Genomic DNA, 20,620 nt, shown 5'->3' with positions numbered 1-20,620 from the left:
TAAAACGTAAGATTTATTTATAAGCAATGAACAGTGTGCTGATAAACTACATAAAAATGCGGTTACTTAGACCCAGCCAGGGAATGGTAACCTCTAGCTGCATGTTTAATGATACATTCTGAAATTTCGCTGTAAAATAATTGAAATCATCATTACTTTTTGTCAATTTCTTTATCTGGTGAAAAACCAAAAATACCCTGGAATTACAAGAGGTCTCCTCGCAACAGAAAGTATGCGGATTTTACAGCTGAAAATTAGAAGAATGTTCAAAATACTGTTAAGATCGGGAGAAATATCTCAGAAAAACACATCATCCCACTTTAAAATAAGTAGGTCCACTATAAAAATGAGATTGAAGAATGATTTATTAAACAGACCTGGACATATTATTATTATGCAATCGTTTTTACTAGCGAAGAAGTGCGATGGAAAAGGAAATTAGTCCACCAAAACTAATGAAAAGGTGATTGTTTTCAGTTGCAATGTTAAGTAGCCTTTCCATACATAATTATATCCTTAGTAGGACTAGTTAGAAAGATATGAAGGGGTGCTAAAATATTTCATTCAACATCACAAAATTTATGAATTTATGATGTATTTTAAAATTAAATATCAAGTTACATAAACTACAACTAAAAGTCCTCTAGGAGTTTCATTTCCAGATCCTATCTCCTACTTCAGCTCATTACGTATTTAAATTATTTATTTATAAGGAAATGTAGCTTGGCTGTATGTAACCCTAATCCGTGTGGGCTACTTAAACCCGAATTTCATTAATTTATTATATACACATAAAATTAAAATTTTGGTTTGAAAAAACCTATAGAATCTTGGAAAAAGGTCGCAAAAGTAGTGAGTAGGTTATCGGTGTAATTAATGTTTTTAAAGCTATACATTAGTAGAAATGTACGAAAATGTAAATTTTTTTAGTCCAAGCAACTCTAAGTTATAGTACATCTATTGAGTTTTAACTATTAGTATCCTAATCCTTTTTATATTAAAAACACTAAAATTATTTCCTTTCTATCCACTAAAAACTTTAAAATTTCAAAGTGGAAATAAATTTAATGTTTTTAATAATAAAAAAGGGAATGAAGTTGAATTCCGAAAAAGTAATGTTAATTATAATAATATAATGCAAAAAGAAAGGATATCTACTCAAAATTTTAAAAATTTCATTCTTCTTTTTTGCATTATATAGTATCTTTAATTTGTTTACGTCAATTTATGACTGTCTTTTGATATTTTACGAAATAAAAAAAAATTAATAATTTGAGATTAATTAATAATTTAAGAAAAGAGTGGCCTAAAAGAGAGAACACATGGTTCTTATAAAAAGGAATATCATTCGTGAACCCTTAGTTGGGACGAGACAGAATCATCTTGTCTCTCCGCTGCATTAGACTACAGTTGATGAAACAGTTCATGGAAGCTCTTGATGAGGAGAGCCCTTGCTTTACGTACATAGAGAAAAAAAAAATGCCTGGATTGAGTACAGAAAAACTGAAAACTGGAATTTCTGATGATACTCAAATCAGAAAAGCTCATAAACGATCCCAATTTCCAGGATTCAGGGCGAAAAAAGCGAGGATCTCATTTGTTCATTACTTGCACAGCCGTTGCCCTGAAAAAATCTCTCTTTGCGATACTAATGAAGAACAAGGAGAACGATTTCACAAGGACATAAAGGCAATGGAGGACCGATACCAGGGCAGATGAGATACCCATATGATGTCAGATTACAGTCGGAATCTGCTAAAGCCGGGTTTTTCCAGGAGCAGGTTACCTGCACCGTGTGCAGTGGAAAAACGCTGATTGGTTGCAAAACGTGAATTTCAGGTTTTTAACCTGTTTTAACCAATCAGTGATTTCACGCTGAGCGCACTGTAGAAAACCTTTTCCTAGGAAAATCCGGCTTAAGAGACTGAGTAGAATAGAATAGCTTTCACTGTGGTTTTTATTTGGTTCTTCTCATTTACAATTTTAAATTAAGCTCTTGTAGGTCTACCGGAGTGCTGCTGTGCTTTTTTCAATTGATTAAAATATTTTGCAAAATTTATTAAAGAATTTATTTCTTAATTTAACGCGTTAAAGTAAATAACGAGATATTGTCATACCTGACAAACAAGAGCTTATGGGCAAACACTAACGGTGTAACGAATCTATTTTATTTGAGCATGGACATTTTTACTACCTTCCTGTCTGTGGCCTTATACCACATAAGCTGATTTGTTTTGTTTATGAGTTGATGAAGGAAGGTGAGAGAAGAAATCATCTTCCGCGAGAGGTCTTGGAAGGTTGTGTTTCGTGAGGTGTGCAGTGAAATAAAGACGCTTCGTTGGGTTTCCTCTGGTTATCTTGTGAAATAGTTGCACATCCCACCAACATTGAGTGAGAGAAATCTTCCGCCACACCGAGCAGGAAGGACTTATGCTATAACGTCATATTTGTTTTCACCACGTGAAATTCACATAAAATCAGTTTAAACAAAACCCCGGAACCAAATAATGTGTTGCCCTGTGTTATCTTGTATCAATTTTCATTCATTTTTGTTTGGTGCGCAGATATTTATGTGAACAGCATTTCTGGACGTACCATATGACTTTTAAGATTCCGACTCTTTTTTCCTCAAAATATGTAATAAGGCCCTCTAAAATTTGAGACCCGGGCTACCAAAATCGTTGAGACGGCCTTATGTCGTCAACGTTAAATTGCATATTTATATATGCAAATTAATATATTATTTATATATTAATTTGCATTCTTATATATATATATATATATAATACAATTTAATAATTTTAGACTTATCGTATAAGCGTTAAACTAAAAAATAAATTCTTTAATAAATTTTGTAAATTATTTAAAGAATTATATATATATATATATATATATATTGTATTCTGCTTTTATTTCATATAAACACTCTCAACGTTTTCCTAGCAACCTCAAAAATTTTCAGATTATATTACAGTTATAGTGACAGACTCGCGATGCGAGGATCCGGGTTCGAACCCCACAGTGGTGGTCGGCTGAAGTTGGTTTCCTGTGGTTCCCAACTTCAAGACGCAAATGCGAGCCGATCTCCCCGTTAAAAAAGTCTCGCCAGAGAGAGCAACAGTCCTACAACGATAAATCATTCAATCATAACACTTCACTCATAGTTAGAAAAAAAAACTGGTGACAGATGGCAGCACTACACATAACAAGCCTTACAGAGAAACAAAAAACTTCGTCAGGTTTCACTACACGTACACGCACATTCACGCATGTACCTATTCGTTGGGGGTTCCGCGGGGGGGGGGGATCCGCTCGGGGATCCATGATGTTCTTAAGTCAGCCACCTCGTTGGGCAATTTGCCTGTTGTGACGTTGTATTTGTATTTGTAGTATAAGCACCTACATTATTTCTTCAACTTTTCTATATCCTACACTTTATATCCCCATTTTTACAGAAATATTAATATATTAATGTATTCTAAAGTTTTACTATTAACATATTTCTGATTTTCAATATTAATAATTCTTAACTTTCTAACATTAATATCGCATGAATATCAAGAAAATTTCTCTGATTTTATCATAATTTAACGCGTCAATGCATTCAATCGATTCAACATGAATTTGCTGAACATCATTACTACATTAACATTTTCAAACGGATATCTTCATAATCTTGCATAATCAAACATCAGAGTTCACATAAATATTGCGCACGCAAATTTGTTGAAATACTTAGTAACCTCTCTGGATGAATATCCCTAACATTTAACATCGATATCCATTGGTAATGTTTTAAAGCTGACTTTTACTCTGAAATTGAATTGCATGGATTTTTTTTTCTTATTTCAAGTCCTGGATGTGCCAATTCATTTTTGAATGATTTTCATCATACTCATGAAAATGAATTATGTCTTTTTTAAGACCGGCTTCCTCCCCAAAATCGTTAATGACCTTTATACTGTATTAAGGCAGTATAAAAAGCTTTTTTTTGAAGACATTCTAATTTCTTTTTTGGTATAAATACCCTTAAATATTTACATAAATATCCTAAATTTTCCTTTAAATGTTCAAAATCGTTCTAATAAATATCATAAAATATTTCAAATAGATATTCTACACCAGGGGTTCTTAACCGTTTTCGATCCAACCAAAAATCAGCAACAAGATCAGCTTCGCGACCCATGTGACTTTGTTTTGTGAAATTAGTTACAACAGTGACGCAATAAGTGCATTTATAACAGGACTGTGAGTAGATTTTTACGACTCATCTCGGAAGCCCCTGCGAATCAAATTTGGGTCGTGATCCATAATCTCAAGACCCCCTGGCTGTTAATGGATTTGTACGATACAAATACAACGTCACAGCAGGCAAAATGCTCAACGAGGTGGCTGAGAAAAAGATGCCCATAACAAATATGGATGTCATATATTTCTAAAATACAGAAACCAAATTAAAAATGCAATTACAAACAGTATATATATATATATATATATATATATATAATACAATGACCATGAAATTTATTTATGTTCTAAGTATGGATAGCTCCTCGATTTACCCCAACATGTTTATCGTATTTCTTTTTAAACGTGTCAATTGTGTTAGAATTTACTACTCCCGGGATAAGCTATTCCATTTATTAACAACCCTATTAGAGAAAAATACTCTGCGACAATATAACCTCGCATTGCCTTCTTGTAAAGCAGTCGATTGACGGTGTACTAATAATACATGAACCATCCTATCCATCCCGTTGAAAATTTTTAACACTTCGATCATATCTCCCCGACACCTGCGTTCATCCAATGTAAACATATTCAAAAAATGAAGTCTCTCTTCAGGGCCCCGGCGGGGTTGAGTCCTGTGGCTAACGGGCCGGAGATGCCTACCGGACCCGGACATCAAGATTGTTTTTCCAGCGTGGCCCAGCCGCTAGGTAATCTGCTTCAGAGCGAGGGCCATGTTTGGTGTTAGTGTTTGTAGTCCTTTGCGTGGGTTTCTTTTTTTTCCAGCATAGCCCATGGCGTGGCCATGTTTGGTGTTTGCATAACTCAAGCCCCGTGTGTCAATAAGGACACGCGTAGCTCTTCTCTGCAACCCTTCAACCAAGTCTATGTCCCTTACAAAACCTTACAGCATACTCCAGTCTAGGACAAAATAAACCTTGGAAAACCGGAAGAATGACTTTCGGGGAACGCAAAGAGACCTTCTTGAAAATGAAACCGAGCATTTTATTCGATTTTTCGACCAACGCTGAACAATGTTCAGAAAACCTAAGCCGCTCGTCAATGAGAATTCCCAAATCGGTGACCCTAGTTGCATCCGGGATAGTGACACCATTCAACTCCTAAGAGAATCGTGGGCTGTTCCAACTAAAATGAACGAGCATGCACATGTCAATGCTGAACGTCATACTCCATTCATTTGCCCATGCTGCAATCCTGTTTAAGTTGGTCTGCAGCAACTCCCTATCGTTTTGATTCCCGATTATCCCCAGTCACGTCATCAGTGAATTTCCTAGAAATCCCATCGACATGGGGATGTACATACCATGTTTTTAGGATGATTTCGAATCTTTCTGTCAGATTGGCTCTAGCTTTTACGATAAAGTGAAAATTAAATTTCAATGGTAATACCATAAGAAGCATAAAAATCAAATACGAAGTGTATGTACTTTATAAATAAACACAGTAAATCATTGGCGAAGATATTTTAGTGATTGTGAATCTCGAATTGGCTCTAGTTTTTGAGATTATGCATGCTCTCAACAATGTGATTTGCATTCTGCTTATGTATGTCCATTCAAATTAATATTCACTTTATCTCAAAAACTAGAGCCAATCTGAAAAACCCAATCAAGTGTCCCAAAATCACCCTAAAAGCACTCAAATATATTTTCCGGTGACTTACTATATTTATTTATAACGCACAATTTCAATGTGATTTGAAGCTACTTATTATGTACAACCATTTAAATTTAATTTTCACTTTATTTTAAAAACTAGAGCCAATCTGGCAAAATGAATGTCAGATTCAGAATCATCAATTTAAGTATCGCAATGTAAGAGGGACATGTTATTCGATTAATAATGTAAAAAATTGATTCAAATTATAAAAGCTTCTCTTCTTCACATTTCTCTGTAGTTCCCTTCACCGTTTGCCAGGGCTCCCGTTTCATCTGATTTTCACCCATGGCCCCTTTAGAATGTCCCAGGACCACGAGGTGGGCCACATATCCGCAGGATGAGAAACCACTGCGCTGACAGTTCGGTGTGCAACCTCTTGCAGTAGTTTTATTAGCAATAAAACTAGTGCAAGAACACGATAATTCAGATATACGCCACTTTCTCTTCCGATACTGAAGTTGAGATGACAGCAGCAAAATCACGAAACACGGATAATTCTGACAACATAAATATGTTAGAGCCATACATACTCACACAATGCAACACGTTACGGCATGCAACGAATCGTTAAAAATTGTTTCTAGTTTTTCAAGAAGGTGTATGTAAGGCTCAGTAGCATTAGTTAGTAGTCACATTGAAAATGTAATCGTTTTAGTGCCATCTATCTTTCGTAAATAATAATTAATAAAAAAAACCATTTGAATAGGTTGCTAAAAATTTTCAATAAAACAGATCCAAATATACAAAAATGAATGAAAAATTTTCTAAAAATATAAAAATGTTCAAAATTAAATTTGAGTTGAATTATAATCAGGTTAATAATTTATTTTCTTAAATTACTTTTACAATTTACGAAATTATTTTTATATCTGCTATAAAAATATTAGAACTATAATTGAAATACTGTAGTTCTTGTTAAGAATATTATCAATTCAATTACTCCTATATGTGAAGAACATGTTTAGATGTAAAACATTAATTCTAAAATAATTACTATTAACAAAAATAAAATACTTTTTTTTTTGTCATTGGGTCGGGATATTTATTTGAGAAAGCTGCGAATATTGGTATGAGGAGCTGTGAATATATGACAATTAAAAGCGGTGAATGTATTTAGAAAATTTTGGAGTATTGTTGTTGAAAGGTGGGTGAGAGAGTGTGTTAAAAAGGTGCGAATACATATTTGAGTTGAAAACTGCGAATATTAGAGCTGCTAATGTAAATATATTAAAATAAATAATATTCGCGTTGAAAGTTATAAATATTAGTGGAAAAATCTGAGAATATGAGCGTTGAAAACTGCGAATGTTTAATATAAAAATCTGCGTATATTTGGTGAAGAAACAAGATGGATATTAATGTTGAAAGCAGTGAATATAAAATGTAAAAAGTTTGGCGAACATTCATTATAAAAGCATATGCGGTGGAAAACTATTGTGAGAAGTTTCGAATATTTAATGTAAAAATCAGCAAGTTTTAGTGTAAAAAGCAGCGAATAAAGCAGTGTTACAAGCGTAAATATAAATGTTGCAAGATACGAATACTAGCGTTAGAAATTGCGAATATCAATGCGAACAGCTACGAGCATTAGCGTTGGAAGCTAAGGAAATAACGTTACAAAAATTTTTCACGTTTCAAAGTGCAATATTCACTGAGATATTCGAATTGAAAAACGGAAGAAAAGTTGTGGGGGGAAAACAGCTCAAACTAACGAACAATGCTTCTTTCTCTCATGGATGCTTTTGTTTCAAATACAACGCCACAACAGGCAAAATGCTCAACGAAGTGACTGAGAAAAAAGATGCCCATAAAAAATATGGATGTCATATATTTCAAAAATATAGCAATCCAATTAAAAATGCAATTAACAAAAATTGTAAACAATATATACATATGAGTAAATATTATACAATGCCCATAAAGAATACTTATGGTTGTCTTATGGTTGTCTTGGAAGCCCCTGCACAACATCTTTGGGACGTGACTGAAGAAAATCTGGGTATAAGTGAATCTGTACGACCCATCTGCCAAGCAAATCCAGTTAGTGAACCATAGCTCAGGATTCCCTGGCTGTCAGTGGATTTTTATGACCCATTTTAGAAGCCCCTACCAATCAAGTCTGTGTTGTGACCTATAGCTCGAGTCTCTGGCTAAGTGGATATTTACGACCCAACTCTGAAGCCCCAGCGAATGAAAATTAGGTCGTGATCCATACCTCGAGAATCCCTGGCTGTAAGTGGATTCATACGACCCTTCTCAGAAGCCCCTGCGAATCACGTTTGAGTCGGGATCCCACACCTCGAAGTCCCTGATTGTTAGTGGATTTAGATAACGACCCATCTCAAGAGCCCCGGTGACCCAAGTTTTGGTCGCGACCCATAAATTGAGAACTCCTGTTCTAGACCATATCAAAAATATACTCAACGTGTCTGCATAAATATTCTGTATATTTTCATATACATATCTTCAACGTTTAAACACATATATTCTGAATGTTTTCAAATGAACAATTTCAACGTTTCATGTAAATATTCTGAATTTTTTCATATAAAGGGATCTTTAACGTTTGCTTATTTGCTTATAAATATTTTGAATTTTTCTTTATATGAACATCCTCGACGTTTTCAAATGAATGTTCTGAATTTTTTTTGATATAAATATCTTCAACTCTTTCAGATAAATATTTTGGATTTTTTCATAGAAACTTTCAGAACGTTTCCACATAAATTTTCTGATTTTTTTCATATAAATATCCTTAATGTTTCTATATAATTATTCTGAATTTTTTCATGCAAATATTATGAATTTTTTCATGCAAATATTATGAATTTTTTCATGCAAATATTATGAATTTTTTCATGTAGACATTATGAATCATTTATTCATGTAAACAATATGAATTTTTTCATTTAAATATCTTCAACGCTTCCAGATAAATATTTTGGATTTTTTTTGCATGGAAACGTCCACAACGTTTCCATATAAATATGAATTTTTTCATACAATACCCTCAGCGTTTTAGTAAATATTCTGCAATTTTACATATAATTATTATGAATTTTTCCATATAAATTTTCTGAAATTTTCCAAACTTCAATATTTCAATATTTTCTCATGTACTATGAATATTTACATATAATTATTATGAATATTTACATATAATTATTATGAATTTTTCCATATAATTATTATGAATTTTTCCATATAATTATTATGAATTTTTCCATATATTTATTATGAATTTTTCCATATAATTATTATGAATTTTTCCATATAGTTATTATGAATTTTTCCATCTAATTATGAATTTTTCCATCTAATTATGAATTTTTCCATCTAATTATGAATTTTTCCATCTAATTATGAATTTTTCCATATAAATATTCTGAAATTTTCCATACAGCTATTCTGCATTTTTCCATATGAAATATCCTCAATGTTTTTATATAATTGTTCTGAATTTTTTCATGTAATATTACGAATTTTCACATACAAATATTACGAATTCACTCATGTGAATATTATGAATTTTCTCATGTAAATATTATGAATTTTCTCATGTAAATATTATGAATTTTCTCATGTAAATATTATGAATTTTCTCATGTAAATATTATGAATTTTCTCATGTAAATATTATGAATTTTCTCATGTAAATATTATGAATTTTCTCATGTAAATATTATGAATTTTCTCATGTAAATATTATGAATTTTCTCATGTAAATATTATGAATTTTCTCAAGTAAATATTCAGAACTTTTCACACAAATGTCTTCATTGTTTTCAGGGAAACCACCAAAATTTTTACAGATTAATTTATAAGTACATACATTAATTCATTACGCGTTTTTATTTTTAACACGAATATTCGATCTTTCCCATTAAAAATTCTCAATTTTTACATTAATAATATATGTTCCCCATTTTCAATATTTTAATAATTCTTTACTCTTTTACATTAATGTTGCATGAATATCAGGAAAAGTTTTCAATTCTCTAATAATTTAATGCAACGTTTCAACTTAAATTTACTGATATTTCCACATCAATTTGATATGAAATTTCTGAATGGATATATTCAGTTTTCTTGCATAAATATAGTTACCTCACAATTTACATAAATACTACAAAATTGTTTAAGGATTTAGTAGTTTAAAATTTCTCCGGAAAATCATTCCTAATATTTAGCATCGATTTCCATTGATGAAGATTTGAAATAAATTTTTCTTTAGAACTTAATTGCCTCAATTTCATTTTGCATCTCAAGTCAAAAATTAAGATAACATGGCAATTAGTTTTGACAATAAGTGCCTGTTATTATTTACGCTATTCGCATGAACATGCGTACGGTATTGTTCAAATACGTAACACGCTTACTTTTCTCCGGGAAAACGACGACTTGCTGCGTCGTCCCATAAAAGTCGTCCTTGTTGAATCGGTCGTAACTTTCGTCGTCCTCTTGGGACTGCAGGACCTCACCACTGACCAGCAATTCCGGAAGTATCTGGTTCGTCACGTTCGGCGGTTTCTTAAGCCTAAGTTTCTGTAAGATCTGCTGTTTGATGATCTCCAACTTAATCTGTCTCAGTTTCTCGGGCGTTATGTCACTCTCGACAAGCATATCGTCCGCGGCGGCGCATCCAGCGCAGTCCTCGTCCCAGAACATAGGAACCGTCATCATGTCCGAACTGATGCTACTGCCAATGCTGATTCTCGACTTAAATCCGATCAGGATCGTCACCATCACTAGCATACGCCGCATCACTTGCAGGGAGTTTCTCGGGCCGCGAGAACGGGCCACTCGCGTGATCATCACTTCCATTGAGGTTTCGGTAAATATATTAGCATGAATGAGTCAAATAAAACAAAAATAATAATAAATAAATAAAAAAAAATTCTCGCAGGTTTTGCTGATACGCAAATGTAATGCCATCTGTCGGATTATGTGAGAAACACAGTTTCTTTTTTTTTCATTCCCCCCGTGAACAACTTTTGTCGATTCATAGCGTACAAAGTTAATTTATTATCGAATATTCAATCCATACACGAACAGTGCTCTTTCTTGTAATACACCAAATAAATTACGATTAAGATGGGCGTACGGATCTAGCTATTATCCCTTTCAGACCCAAACGTTCATATTTTGGAGTTTTTAAGATGCTTTTCACTATTGATATTCAAAAACCACAATAAAAACTTTTTAAATTTTATCGAACAGGACTCACAGAAATGTGTAGCCTGGGTTTCAACTTGTGATATGTGGCAGGGTGTGTGATATTGATGAAAGTATGATTTTTAGCTCAAACATATAAAATGTATCGCATATATTTTTGACATCCCGTCCTTCTCTTATGCACAGCCTATCTGTCTGGGCCAACAACGATAGTTATTCAATTTTCACTTCACTCATAGTTGGAAAAATTGACGGCAGATTGCAGCACCACACATAACAAGCTTCACGTTAGATTCGCAACACGTACACGCATCATGTACCAACTCGTTAGAAGTTCCACAGAGGAATCTGGACGAGGTGCATGTAGGGTTTTGTAGAAGTGGTAGCCTATCTGTCTCTCTACAAAACAAAGCAAATTTGAAAATTTGATATCATCTACGCACACACACACAATAGGCCAAAATTAATCTTTTGCCAATGCATTTTTATTCTGAGATATTTCATGCAGCTTATCACTATGTGGATTCCAAACTGTTTTTTTCTCCCTAATTACATCTGTATTGCTTCAAGTTTTTATTATTGAATGTTTTTCGAATCAAATGCTATCATCTGTTTAAACTACAAGGAATATTAGCAGACTTAATCATAGGATACGAAAACTGTTCACTAATTTGAAGAAAAAAAATATTAGTTACCATCAAAAACGGATTTAAAATGATCAGAAAGGCTCAGAATAGTTCCAACACGTACGTAATAAAAAACTAAATTTAGTTCTACATGTACAATTGCGCATGTCGAAGTTTCGAGCTTCATCATCTCATTAATATTTTTTGTAGGCTAAGACGATATAGAGATTATTTTCATTCATATATAATTTTTTTCCCCAGAATTTCATTGCTAAATTTTGTGCAATACATCATCTTTAATCCGGAAGCACCTTCTCCTGGAAGCCATCCTGAAACAAACAAGCACATCCTGAAACAACAAGCTATGCGCTTCCCTCTCTGAAGAAAGCAACTCCCCCCCCCCCCCTCCAAAAGTTCATGTGTTTATCATGATTTTAACCCAAAATACGTTCGGTCCTTTAAATCAGGGCTTAATGATAACGCACCCACGCACGCGCACGCGCGAGCACACACACACACACGCACGCACACAAGCTAATCGGAGTCACAGACTCCGCATATTCGGCATTGTGTCATGCTATCTAAATTTTTTTTTGAAAATGCTAACATTCTGCTTATTTTACATGGATGATCTCCGAAAAGTACTAATGCCACCACTATACATAAATATTGGTCACATTAAATAATTTGTCAAAGCTCTAAATTAGAAATCATCAGCATCAAAGCACCTAAAATACATTCTCTGTGGCATAGATTAAAAAAGGGGGTTCTTTTGAAGGAATTTCGGCTAACCGGAACTAAATTCTTAGAATCTTATTTCAGCAAGGAACGTGTTATGCACTGTAAAAGAGGCTTAGGATATCTTTTAGGATGGATAACGGTTTCCTAGGTAATCACAGGACCAAACACCTGTGTTTGAGCTTGTGGTAAAATATAAAATCTAAACAAAAATGTAGCACCCAATCTTTAAGTATCGGAGATGCCCGAGTGCCCCCTGGAGGCCAAAGCCGCTTGAAAGTTAAACTCTTAATACAGCTTTGCTGGGGGTCGACGTGCCTACGTTGCTTCTTGTGATAGAGCCTGGGTGTCTCGCGATTTGTCCAGTTTCTCTATAAGTGCTCTTCATCACCTCCTCTATGCTAATCTCGAAAAATTCAAAGAAGGCATGGGTGCTTACTCAGAAGAGCAACATCATCAAGGAATTCTCTATTCAGGGTATCGTAGGACAGAACGTGTATATGAGAATAAAAAGAATAAAGGAAATGTGTCCCCCATCAATTTTTGAATTTAAAATTTTATTTCCTGTGAAATGTTTCGAAAAGTGACGTTATTTTCAGTTTTTAAAAGTATTGTCAGCGCGAAGTTGTTTTTTTTTTGTCATTTTCAATATTCCAGTCACCCAATCCGAACAATTCACAAATATCGATTCCCTTACCACAAACGTAAATTTTTAGGGAATAATCATCAAGTTCTGCTTGCCCGGTTACGCATAAGACACAGTCGCCTCACGCAATCATATTTATTATTAAGAGAGAGTCAAGTGCCCACATTGTCAAAGTCCATTGACTCATGGTTTTACTTCTTCACATCATCGTCATCATTTTACGACCGCTTTTGGTCAGAATCATCTTTCACTTCGTGACATTTTATCTGACCATTGCGATGCATCTCGCATTTTTAAATTTATCAAAGCCATTGGTTTATATGACAAATTAGTTTTTGCAATCTATGTTAGAGACGCTGGAACATATATGCCCATGTTGCTAAAGCAACACAAATCATCATTAAAATATAGCTGATTGCCCCCTCAGTTCGGGCGATGGGAAATTTACCAAAAACGTGACATTTTTGTTGAATGTGTGACGTATGGTCTTCATACATATCCAAGTGAACATTATGTTCATTACTCGAGCAATACCAAACATTTTTGACTTCCCTGATCTATGTCATTGTTTTACTTTGCATGCATACTTTTACCTCTTGACATGACAAGAACAAGTCTTGTATTCTTTTTATATGGACATTTGTTCTGGCACAACTTGACCAAGATGGTTCTTGCACCAAAGAAATCAAAATCCAATCCAATCCAATCCAATCCAATCCAATCACCATTTTCATAATTACTGCAAAGAAGAGAACTGGGTGAATTTTTGATGGCAATATTTTTCCTTCCTATTCTTTTTCTCCCTTCATACTGTGCTCTCTGTCTCCCCCTTAGAATATCTCAACCCCCCCCCCCCCCAGGTTGAGAACCATTGATTTAGGTAAAGTTTGTGTTTTATATCTCGTTCTCTGTTATTTGCGGTTAATGGATCTTAACCGACGGAAATAAGCATCTTAGGGCCGTATTCACCGACATGGTTTAAACTGAAGTCACAATTTTTGGATGAGAGATCAACATAGATTGGTTAAAAACCTGAATTTAACCAATCGCATAGATCTCTTATCAAAAAATTGTGACTAGTTTAAACCATGTCGGTGAATACCTCCCTTAGCAACTCAATAAGGTAAAAACCAATATTCTTAAATAAACTTTAAATACGAAAAAATATGAAGCATCCAATTTTAGAAATTTATTTTACAATATTTAAACTCTTTCTTGAGTTTTTTTTTCGATCCAGGTGAGTGAATACATGGATGGTCCTAAAACGCAGAAAAAAGTTTGAATATTCGTTAACGAACGTTTTGTTTCTGTTTTTATTTGAATTTAGAAGAGATAAGAGAAAATGCTTAGACGAGCGGAATAGTGGAAATACCATGCTATCAGATGTTTTGGTTTTCAATTGCGCATTTATACGCGCGCTTGCGTTTCCGTATATACCTCACTAACGCGATGTCCTTTACCTTAAAATAGATTTTCGGAAACTATAAAAATTCCGAGTGATTTTCCAAGACGTCCTCCAATCAGAGCCTGTTCCTCTTCTGTTCGGGCACTGGGCAAACATGAATTTTCGGGGGGAACCCTTGAGCTGATATTGTACTGTATTTCTAAAGAAAAAACTACCCTTCCTTCCCGAGAAGGTCTTGCATACGCCTATAGAAAATAATTATGTATAATTACTATCAATCTAAACTCTGAAATTATACTGTAACCTCAGCTTACTTTTATCCTTCACCTATTTTACATTCGAAAATTCAACAACATGATTCAGTGAATGTGCAGAACAAACTCCTGATATTTTGTGAAATGCTTCTCATGAGAGACTCTTTCCATTTCTAATCATTCTTTCGCTAAAATGCAACTTCTTTTTGGGATGGATGCGATACAAAATATCATTTAATTTGTTCAGAAATGCGTTAGTCCGCATCGCTGGGCCATCGCTAAACTCTAAATTGATTGGCTCACTTTCTTCTAATGCACGTAAATAACTTGTACATCAGGTTCTAACTCTCATATGGTGACACTTTTAACGTTTAAGAGACCCTCTTTAGTTTATGAACATCGTTTTCTAACTTCACATTTCAGGCTCAACATGCTGAGAGGAATTTGATGGATCATCCACAGCTGAACAGAAAAAAAACAATCATGATAGTATATAGAGCCATTGTACCTACTTAAGTACATTGAAAATTGCAAATTATAAACATCTTTTAGCTCATCTTGGCAATACAAATTTCAACAGGACTGCCTTTTCATCTCTTCGGACTTGAACAAATTTGGCGATAGTCGTGACTGCAGATGACTACTTACGATTGCCACTTCTGGCAATATTATAAAAAAAAAGGGTGGGGGGGGGGGAGAAAGACTAAAATGTAAAAAAGCGACCATTTTGGGAGGGTTCCCTTCAAATTTTTAGGCCCTCGGCATATGCGCCGTTTGGCAATGCGAGAAACAGGCACTGAGTTCAATCAATGCTGAACCCGATGCGGTCGGAAACGTACATCTATTAGTTGCCTACTCAGCAACGTTGAAAAATGTGTTGAGAAACCATCTAACGAACATCCAATCTCCTCGGAGATACAAACGATTTTGGGATGTACTTTAGAAGTGGTTGTACATGAATACGAGCTATGTTTTCAACACTTTTCTGCGGCATAGTAGAAATCACTAGACCCCCCTGTGAAATGTCATATCTGTTTTTTTAATGAAGTAGGATTTCAGCAGTAAAGGGTTAGAAAAATGTGTTCCATTGAGAAATCAACTTTACAAAATATTTGGGCTTGCCGATGCTAAAATAAGAGGCTTTCGAGGAGGCGAGATATCTCGTTAATGCCGCTTAGACGGTTGAAAAAGGAGTTCAAATGCATCTTGAAACATTTGAACATGAGTAGGCACCGTTTCAGGTACCTGCTTTCTCCTTAGGATTCCGATAAACATTCTCCTCTGTTCAAGACAGAGCAATCGGATCCAGAACATTTGAAAACATTCTAGCATAATACTAACAAGGAACATAAACTACCGACTTGTTGCTTTTGAATTCGAAAGACAGATGACAGAAATTCTTAGGTATACATAGGAATTTCTCAGAAGCTGCTCCGAGGAATGTTTACGAGGTGCAAGTGTGGTTTAGTGGTAGTGGTATCGCACAGATCCAAGTTCCAACCCGTTGAAGGCACAATAGTGAGCGGCTGAAGTGGGTTTCTAGCGGTTTTTAAACTTCAAGAGGTGAATGCGAGCCGCTATCCAATTTAAAAAAGTATCTCAGCAGAGAACATGCAGGCTTACAACACGATTCTTACACAACATGAAAATTCAAGCGTTTATCATCTTTACTTCAGAATATGGGGAGCAGATGGCGGGACCAGCAGAACACGAAACAAGCACAGTTTTGGCAATATAAATACGTAAAGGCTCACTCATAGTCTCAGAACACACATTCCGGCGTGTAGCAATTCGTTAGAAATTACGTAAAGGAATGTGCACGAGGTGCATGTACGGTTAAGTAATAGCAGTAGTAGTTTTTTTTTTCAAACCGAGCACAACTCAGGTCTATTGCCATAGGCAATTTACTACCTAGTGAGTTGTGCCGGAAGTGTAAGTGCGTGTACCTAACAGTCTGAGTGCGTATCTAGTGCTGTGTATGATTTTTCAGTGCTGCCATCTATATCTCAGAAGTGAAATGAGTGATGTGTAGTGACTGAATATTTGTACTGTTTGTAGGACTGTTGCTCTCTGTGGCGAGAAGCAGTAGTAGTTGTAGTCTGTTCAGGATCTACAACTAATCAAGAGGTAGCGTGCCTACATTTGTTTCTTGACTAATAATCCGTAATGATTCATTACCGCTTTACATAATCCTGTGAATTTATAACCAGGAAACATTGTTATCGTGTAGCAGTACCGTGACGTCACGTCGTGCGCACCACTACTACTACTACTACTACTACAACAACAACCGAAGCGTAGATGTCATCTTTCCCATTCCTCATCAAGATTGGAAGAAGCCAAAGTATGCCTGTAACACGTGAATGATCACATCCTGTGAGGCATCGAGATGGAGAAAGAAAGTGTGAATGTCCAATATGGAATCAAAACAAAACTGCAATAAATGCGTCACAAACAGACGCTTTTCTTTTCTTCTTTTTCTTCTTAATGTTACTAGACGTAGGACAGAAAGAAAGGAGATCACCGTAGCCATATCCATCGCCACCCATAAGAATAATAAGAAAAAAGAGAAGAACAGACCTTAATGAAAAGTAGTTCTTTCCCATCAGAAGTGGCCATAAAGGTCGGTCTATCACAGCTGTGTCTTTTTTACAGATGCGATGGCCCTCCGAGAAGAATAACGATACATATTAATTCGTCGTTGTTTGATGGCGTGTCTGAAGATTTGATAAAGCGGCGGATTTTTCTTTCATTCCCGCAATGTGTGTGACACATTCATATCTATTCTCTTTTGACCTGTCTGGGGGTTGTCTTTCATACGTCTGTATGAAAGACTAACGAGGATTGGGTTGTTATTCGAACAAAGAGTTCACGGTCCCGTTCACGGGAAACGGGCTTCTTCTGCAGATATCCGACTGTTTACTGCGACGACGGTGTCAACGTTCTTTCAAAAAACAAGGTTCAAAGCAGCGCTGTCCAGTTAGAAGTAATGCATTCCTAGAGCGAATGCGAGGAAAATGTAAACATAACTTATCTAAAAAATTGCCGACATTTTATATGTAGTTGTAGTATAGATCACAGAGAGCATAAGCGAGCTGGTTGACGTTCCAGCGACAAGATAGTGTTCTTATCCTTACAAAAGCTGATAAAAATTATATTTTGAACTAGCCAGGTGCTAGATAGGATAGAACAGGCAGGTGTAAGAGCTTACGACACCTACATTGCTGGATTCGCCTTCAAGTCATCGTAAGGGAATTTCCAATTTTTTTTTTATATTTTGAAATAGCCGGGTGCTAGATAGGATAGGACAGGCAGGTGTAAGAGCTTACAACACCTACATTGCTGGATTCGCCTTCAAGTCATCGTAAGGGAATTTACAATTTTTTGTCTTGGGGATGCCACTCGAATTCATCTCGGCAGGGAATTGGTCTGGTTTGAATCCAATACTGGTGTGTAAAAGCGTTGACTAAGCTGGACTGGTTGGTCACTGTCTAATTACAAAGCACATTTGACTAACAAAAACACCGGTTGTGTATCCGATTAGGATAGGTTTAGTGCAGTGGTTGTCATTAAGCTGCGAGGTGGACCCTCATTTAAAAAAAAGTCTCTACGCAGCACGCACGCACGCTATTTACATTACCATTCTTACTTCCAATATGGAAGACAGATGGCAACACGTCTCAAACGCAACACTTGCGGAGCTCTGACATCATCGACACAGTAGCGCCTTCACGTACATCTTCCTGTGTTCACCAAATTTCCCGGTTGAATGTTTATGAAATGTGGCACCCACATATGGTTTCAGCGGTTCTGAAATTTCTGTTGCCTGCGGATCTCTCACTTCAATCCTCGTTTAAGATCTTCTCCCATGAATAGTCTGAAAAGAATCGCTTTCAAAGCACTGAACAGACACACATCAGTATAGTCAAGATACCACAATGCACCTAACAAGAGTTAGAGACACCTCCGGGAACCCAAAATCAATACTTTTAGAACTAATGATTCAATCAAAATGAAGCAATCTCTAGACTGGTGAGTTCATGTGTAAATATGTAATGAATATCTTGGGTGACTTTTAAAATACTCAAAGAACGGTGGTCGAATTCATTCTGGATTTTTTATGCCGATTGTTAGCAATCTCTAGGCCAAAAAATGTATGTAATTCTCTAATTATAAGGTGCACCTGAGCGCAAATTTAAATCTTATTTGCTCTTATATACTCGATACTAAAATCACTGATAGTTCCATGTCAAACTATAAGATACATCTGAATACTTAAAATAGAATGGAAGCTCCAACTGAAGATCCTCGCGAATACGATAGCAAATTGCATGATGGGAAAAATTATTTAATTTTTTTTATATGGTATACATCGCGTGCGCACAACCACCGGCACAACCAGATACGGCCCGCAGAGTTGTTCCATCCGGCCAGCGAAAGTGCGCAGAAAAGTGTCTAAAAACCACAACACACACAATAAACGCCTAGGCTGACCATATTTAATAAATATTGCCAGAAAAATTCTCGAAGGCAAGTAAAGTTGCAATTTACAGAAGGAAAATTTTTGTCAGAGGCAAGTAAAGTTGTCAATTGCAGCCGAAAAAGTTGTCAAATTCAAAAGTAAAGTGAATTGCAGACGAGAAAAAATGGACAAAGGCGAAGCACATTTGTCGATTACAGCCAAAAAAATATTATCAAAGGCTAAGCAAAATTGGCAACCATTGCTATAAATTGTTGAAAAATCGCCAATCGCGGAAAATGATGGGTACTGCAGGTCAAAATGTAAGGTCACCAAAACAGTTATATGTTGGACAAATATGTGAGATGTATATAGTATTTATATGAGTGTAATTAATTATGATAATTAGACTCATAATCATCATAATATAATTCATGTCATGAAAATAACCTTAGTTCTTGATTTCAGAAATTCAACTAAGCCCTTTTCAAAACAAGGGGGGAAAACGGGACTTTTTATAAACAAAGTTTAGACTCCCGAAATTCCGGAATATCCCGTAAAATACGGATCATGTCGTCACTCTCAATATACGAGTTTCTAGCCCGCGAGTGAAAGAAATATCGTGGACCTGGCCCGCGGGCTGAAATGGTTGTGCACTTCTGGTATATACAGTTGAATTCTGATTTGACGCTATCGTTTATTTCGTAAAATTCTGATTCAAAAACGAGTTTGGCGTTTTATCGAATCACGTTTTCTATACAGGGTGCCCCATAAATCCGTAAATCGTTTAAAAATTCATAAAAATTTAAAGAGTTGGTGAGGCTTGCAAAAAAGTTCTTCCTCTGAAGGTGAATTTCTTTTTTGTACACAAAAAAAATTAGTTCCAAATTTGTCGTAGAGGGCAACGCACACGGAAGTTGTCACATAATTCGTTTCCCGAAGCTTCATTCAATCTCTTGTGTCCGAAACGTTTGTAAAGTTTCAGCCGGCGATTGGTGTTTGACGTAAAAGAACTTCGCTTCATGCACCATTCACAATGAAAACCTTATGTTTACGCTAGTGGTCACAGGAAAATTTAGGTATAAGCTGTTTACCGCACTCCCTTAATTTGATAGGAATTTGATTTGTATATTTCCACTGATTCGTTTCGTGCAGCGTCCTCTATCAACAAAAAATTGAAGTAATTTTTTCTCTTTGCCGAAAAAAAATTTTCTTCACGAGAATAACTTTTTTCTTTGTAAACCACATTCTCAAATATACTAATTCCTTCAATTTTTATGAATTTTTAAGCTATTCACACGAATTTGTCAGACACCTTGTGTACAGTAAAACCTCTCAACGGAACCCCCCCCCCCCTAAAATGCGCGGTCGCTCTGTTTCCCTCTCTCCTACGGCCAAATAGTACAG

The 20,620-nt window shown here is 35.4% G+C and overlaps 1 protein-coding gene across 1 annotated transcript in view; it reads right to left on the bottom strand.

Annotated features, from left to right (window-relative positions):
* LOC149081070 (protein dawdle-like) overlaps positions 1-10,742 on the bottom strand; it is a 52,986-nt gene extending 42,244 nt beyond the window's left edge. The window contains exon 1 of the mRNA XM_089237844.1: positions 10,290-10,742. Within this exon, the coding sequence (XP_089093970.1) occupies positions 10,290-10,734 (445 nt within the window). The 5' untranslated portion in view covers positions 10,735-10,742. The remainder of the gene's footprint in view (positions 1-10,289) is intronic.
* Positions 10,743-20,620: the final 9,878 nt, after the last annotated feature.

This window comes from Pholcus phalangioides, unplaced genomic scaffold (genome assembly GCF_987345545.1).
Source record: "Pholcus phalangioides strain wild (caught in Gottingen) unplaced genomic scaffold, Ppha-v1.0 ptg000010l_1, whole genome shotgun sequence".
Taxonomy (NCBI): domain Eukaryota; kingdom Metazoa; phylum Arthropoda; class Arachnida; order Araneae; family Pholcidae; genus Pholcus; species Pholcus phalangioides.
This window is presented reverse-complemented; position numbering and strand designations above follow the sequence as displayed.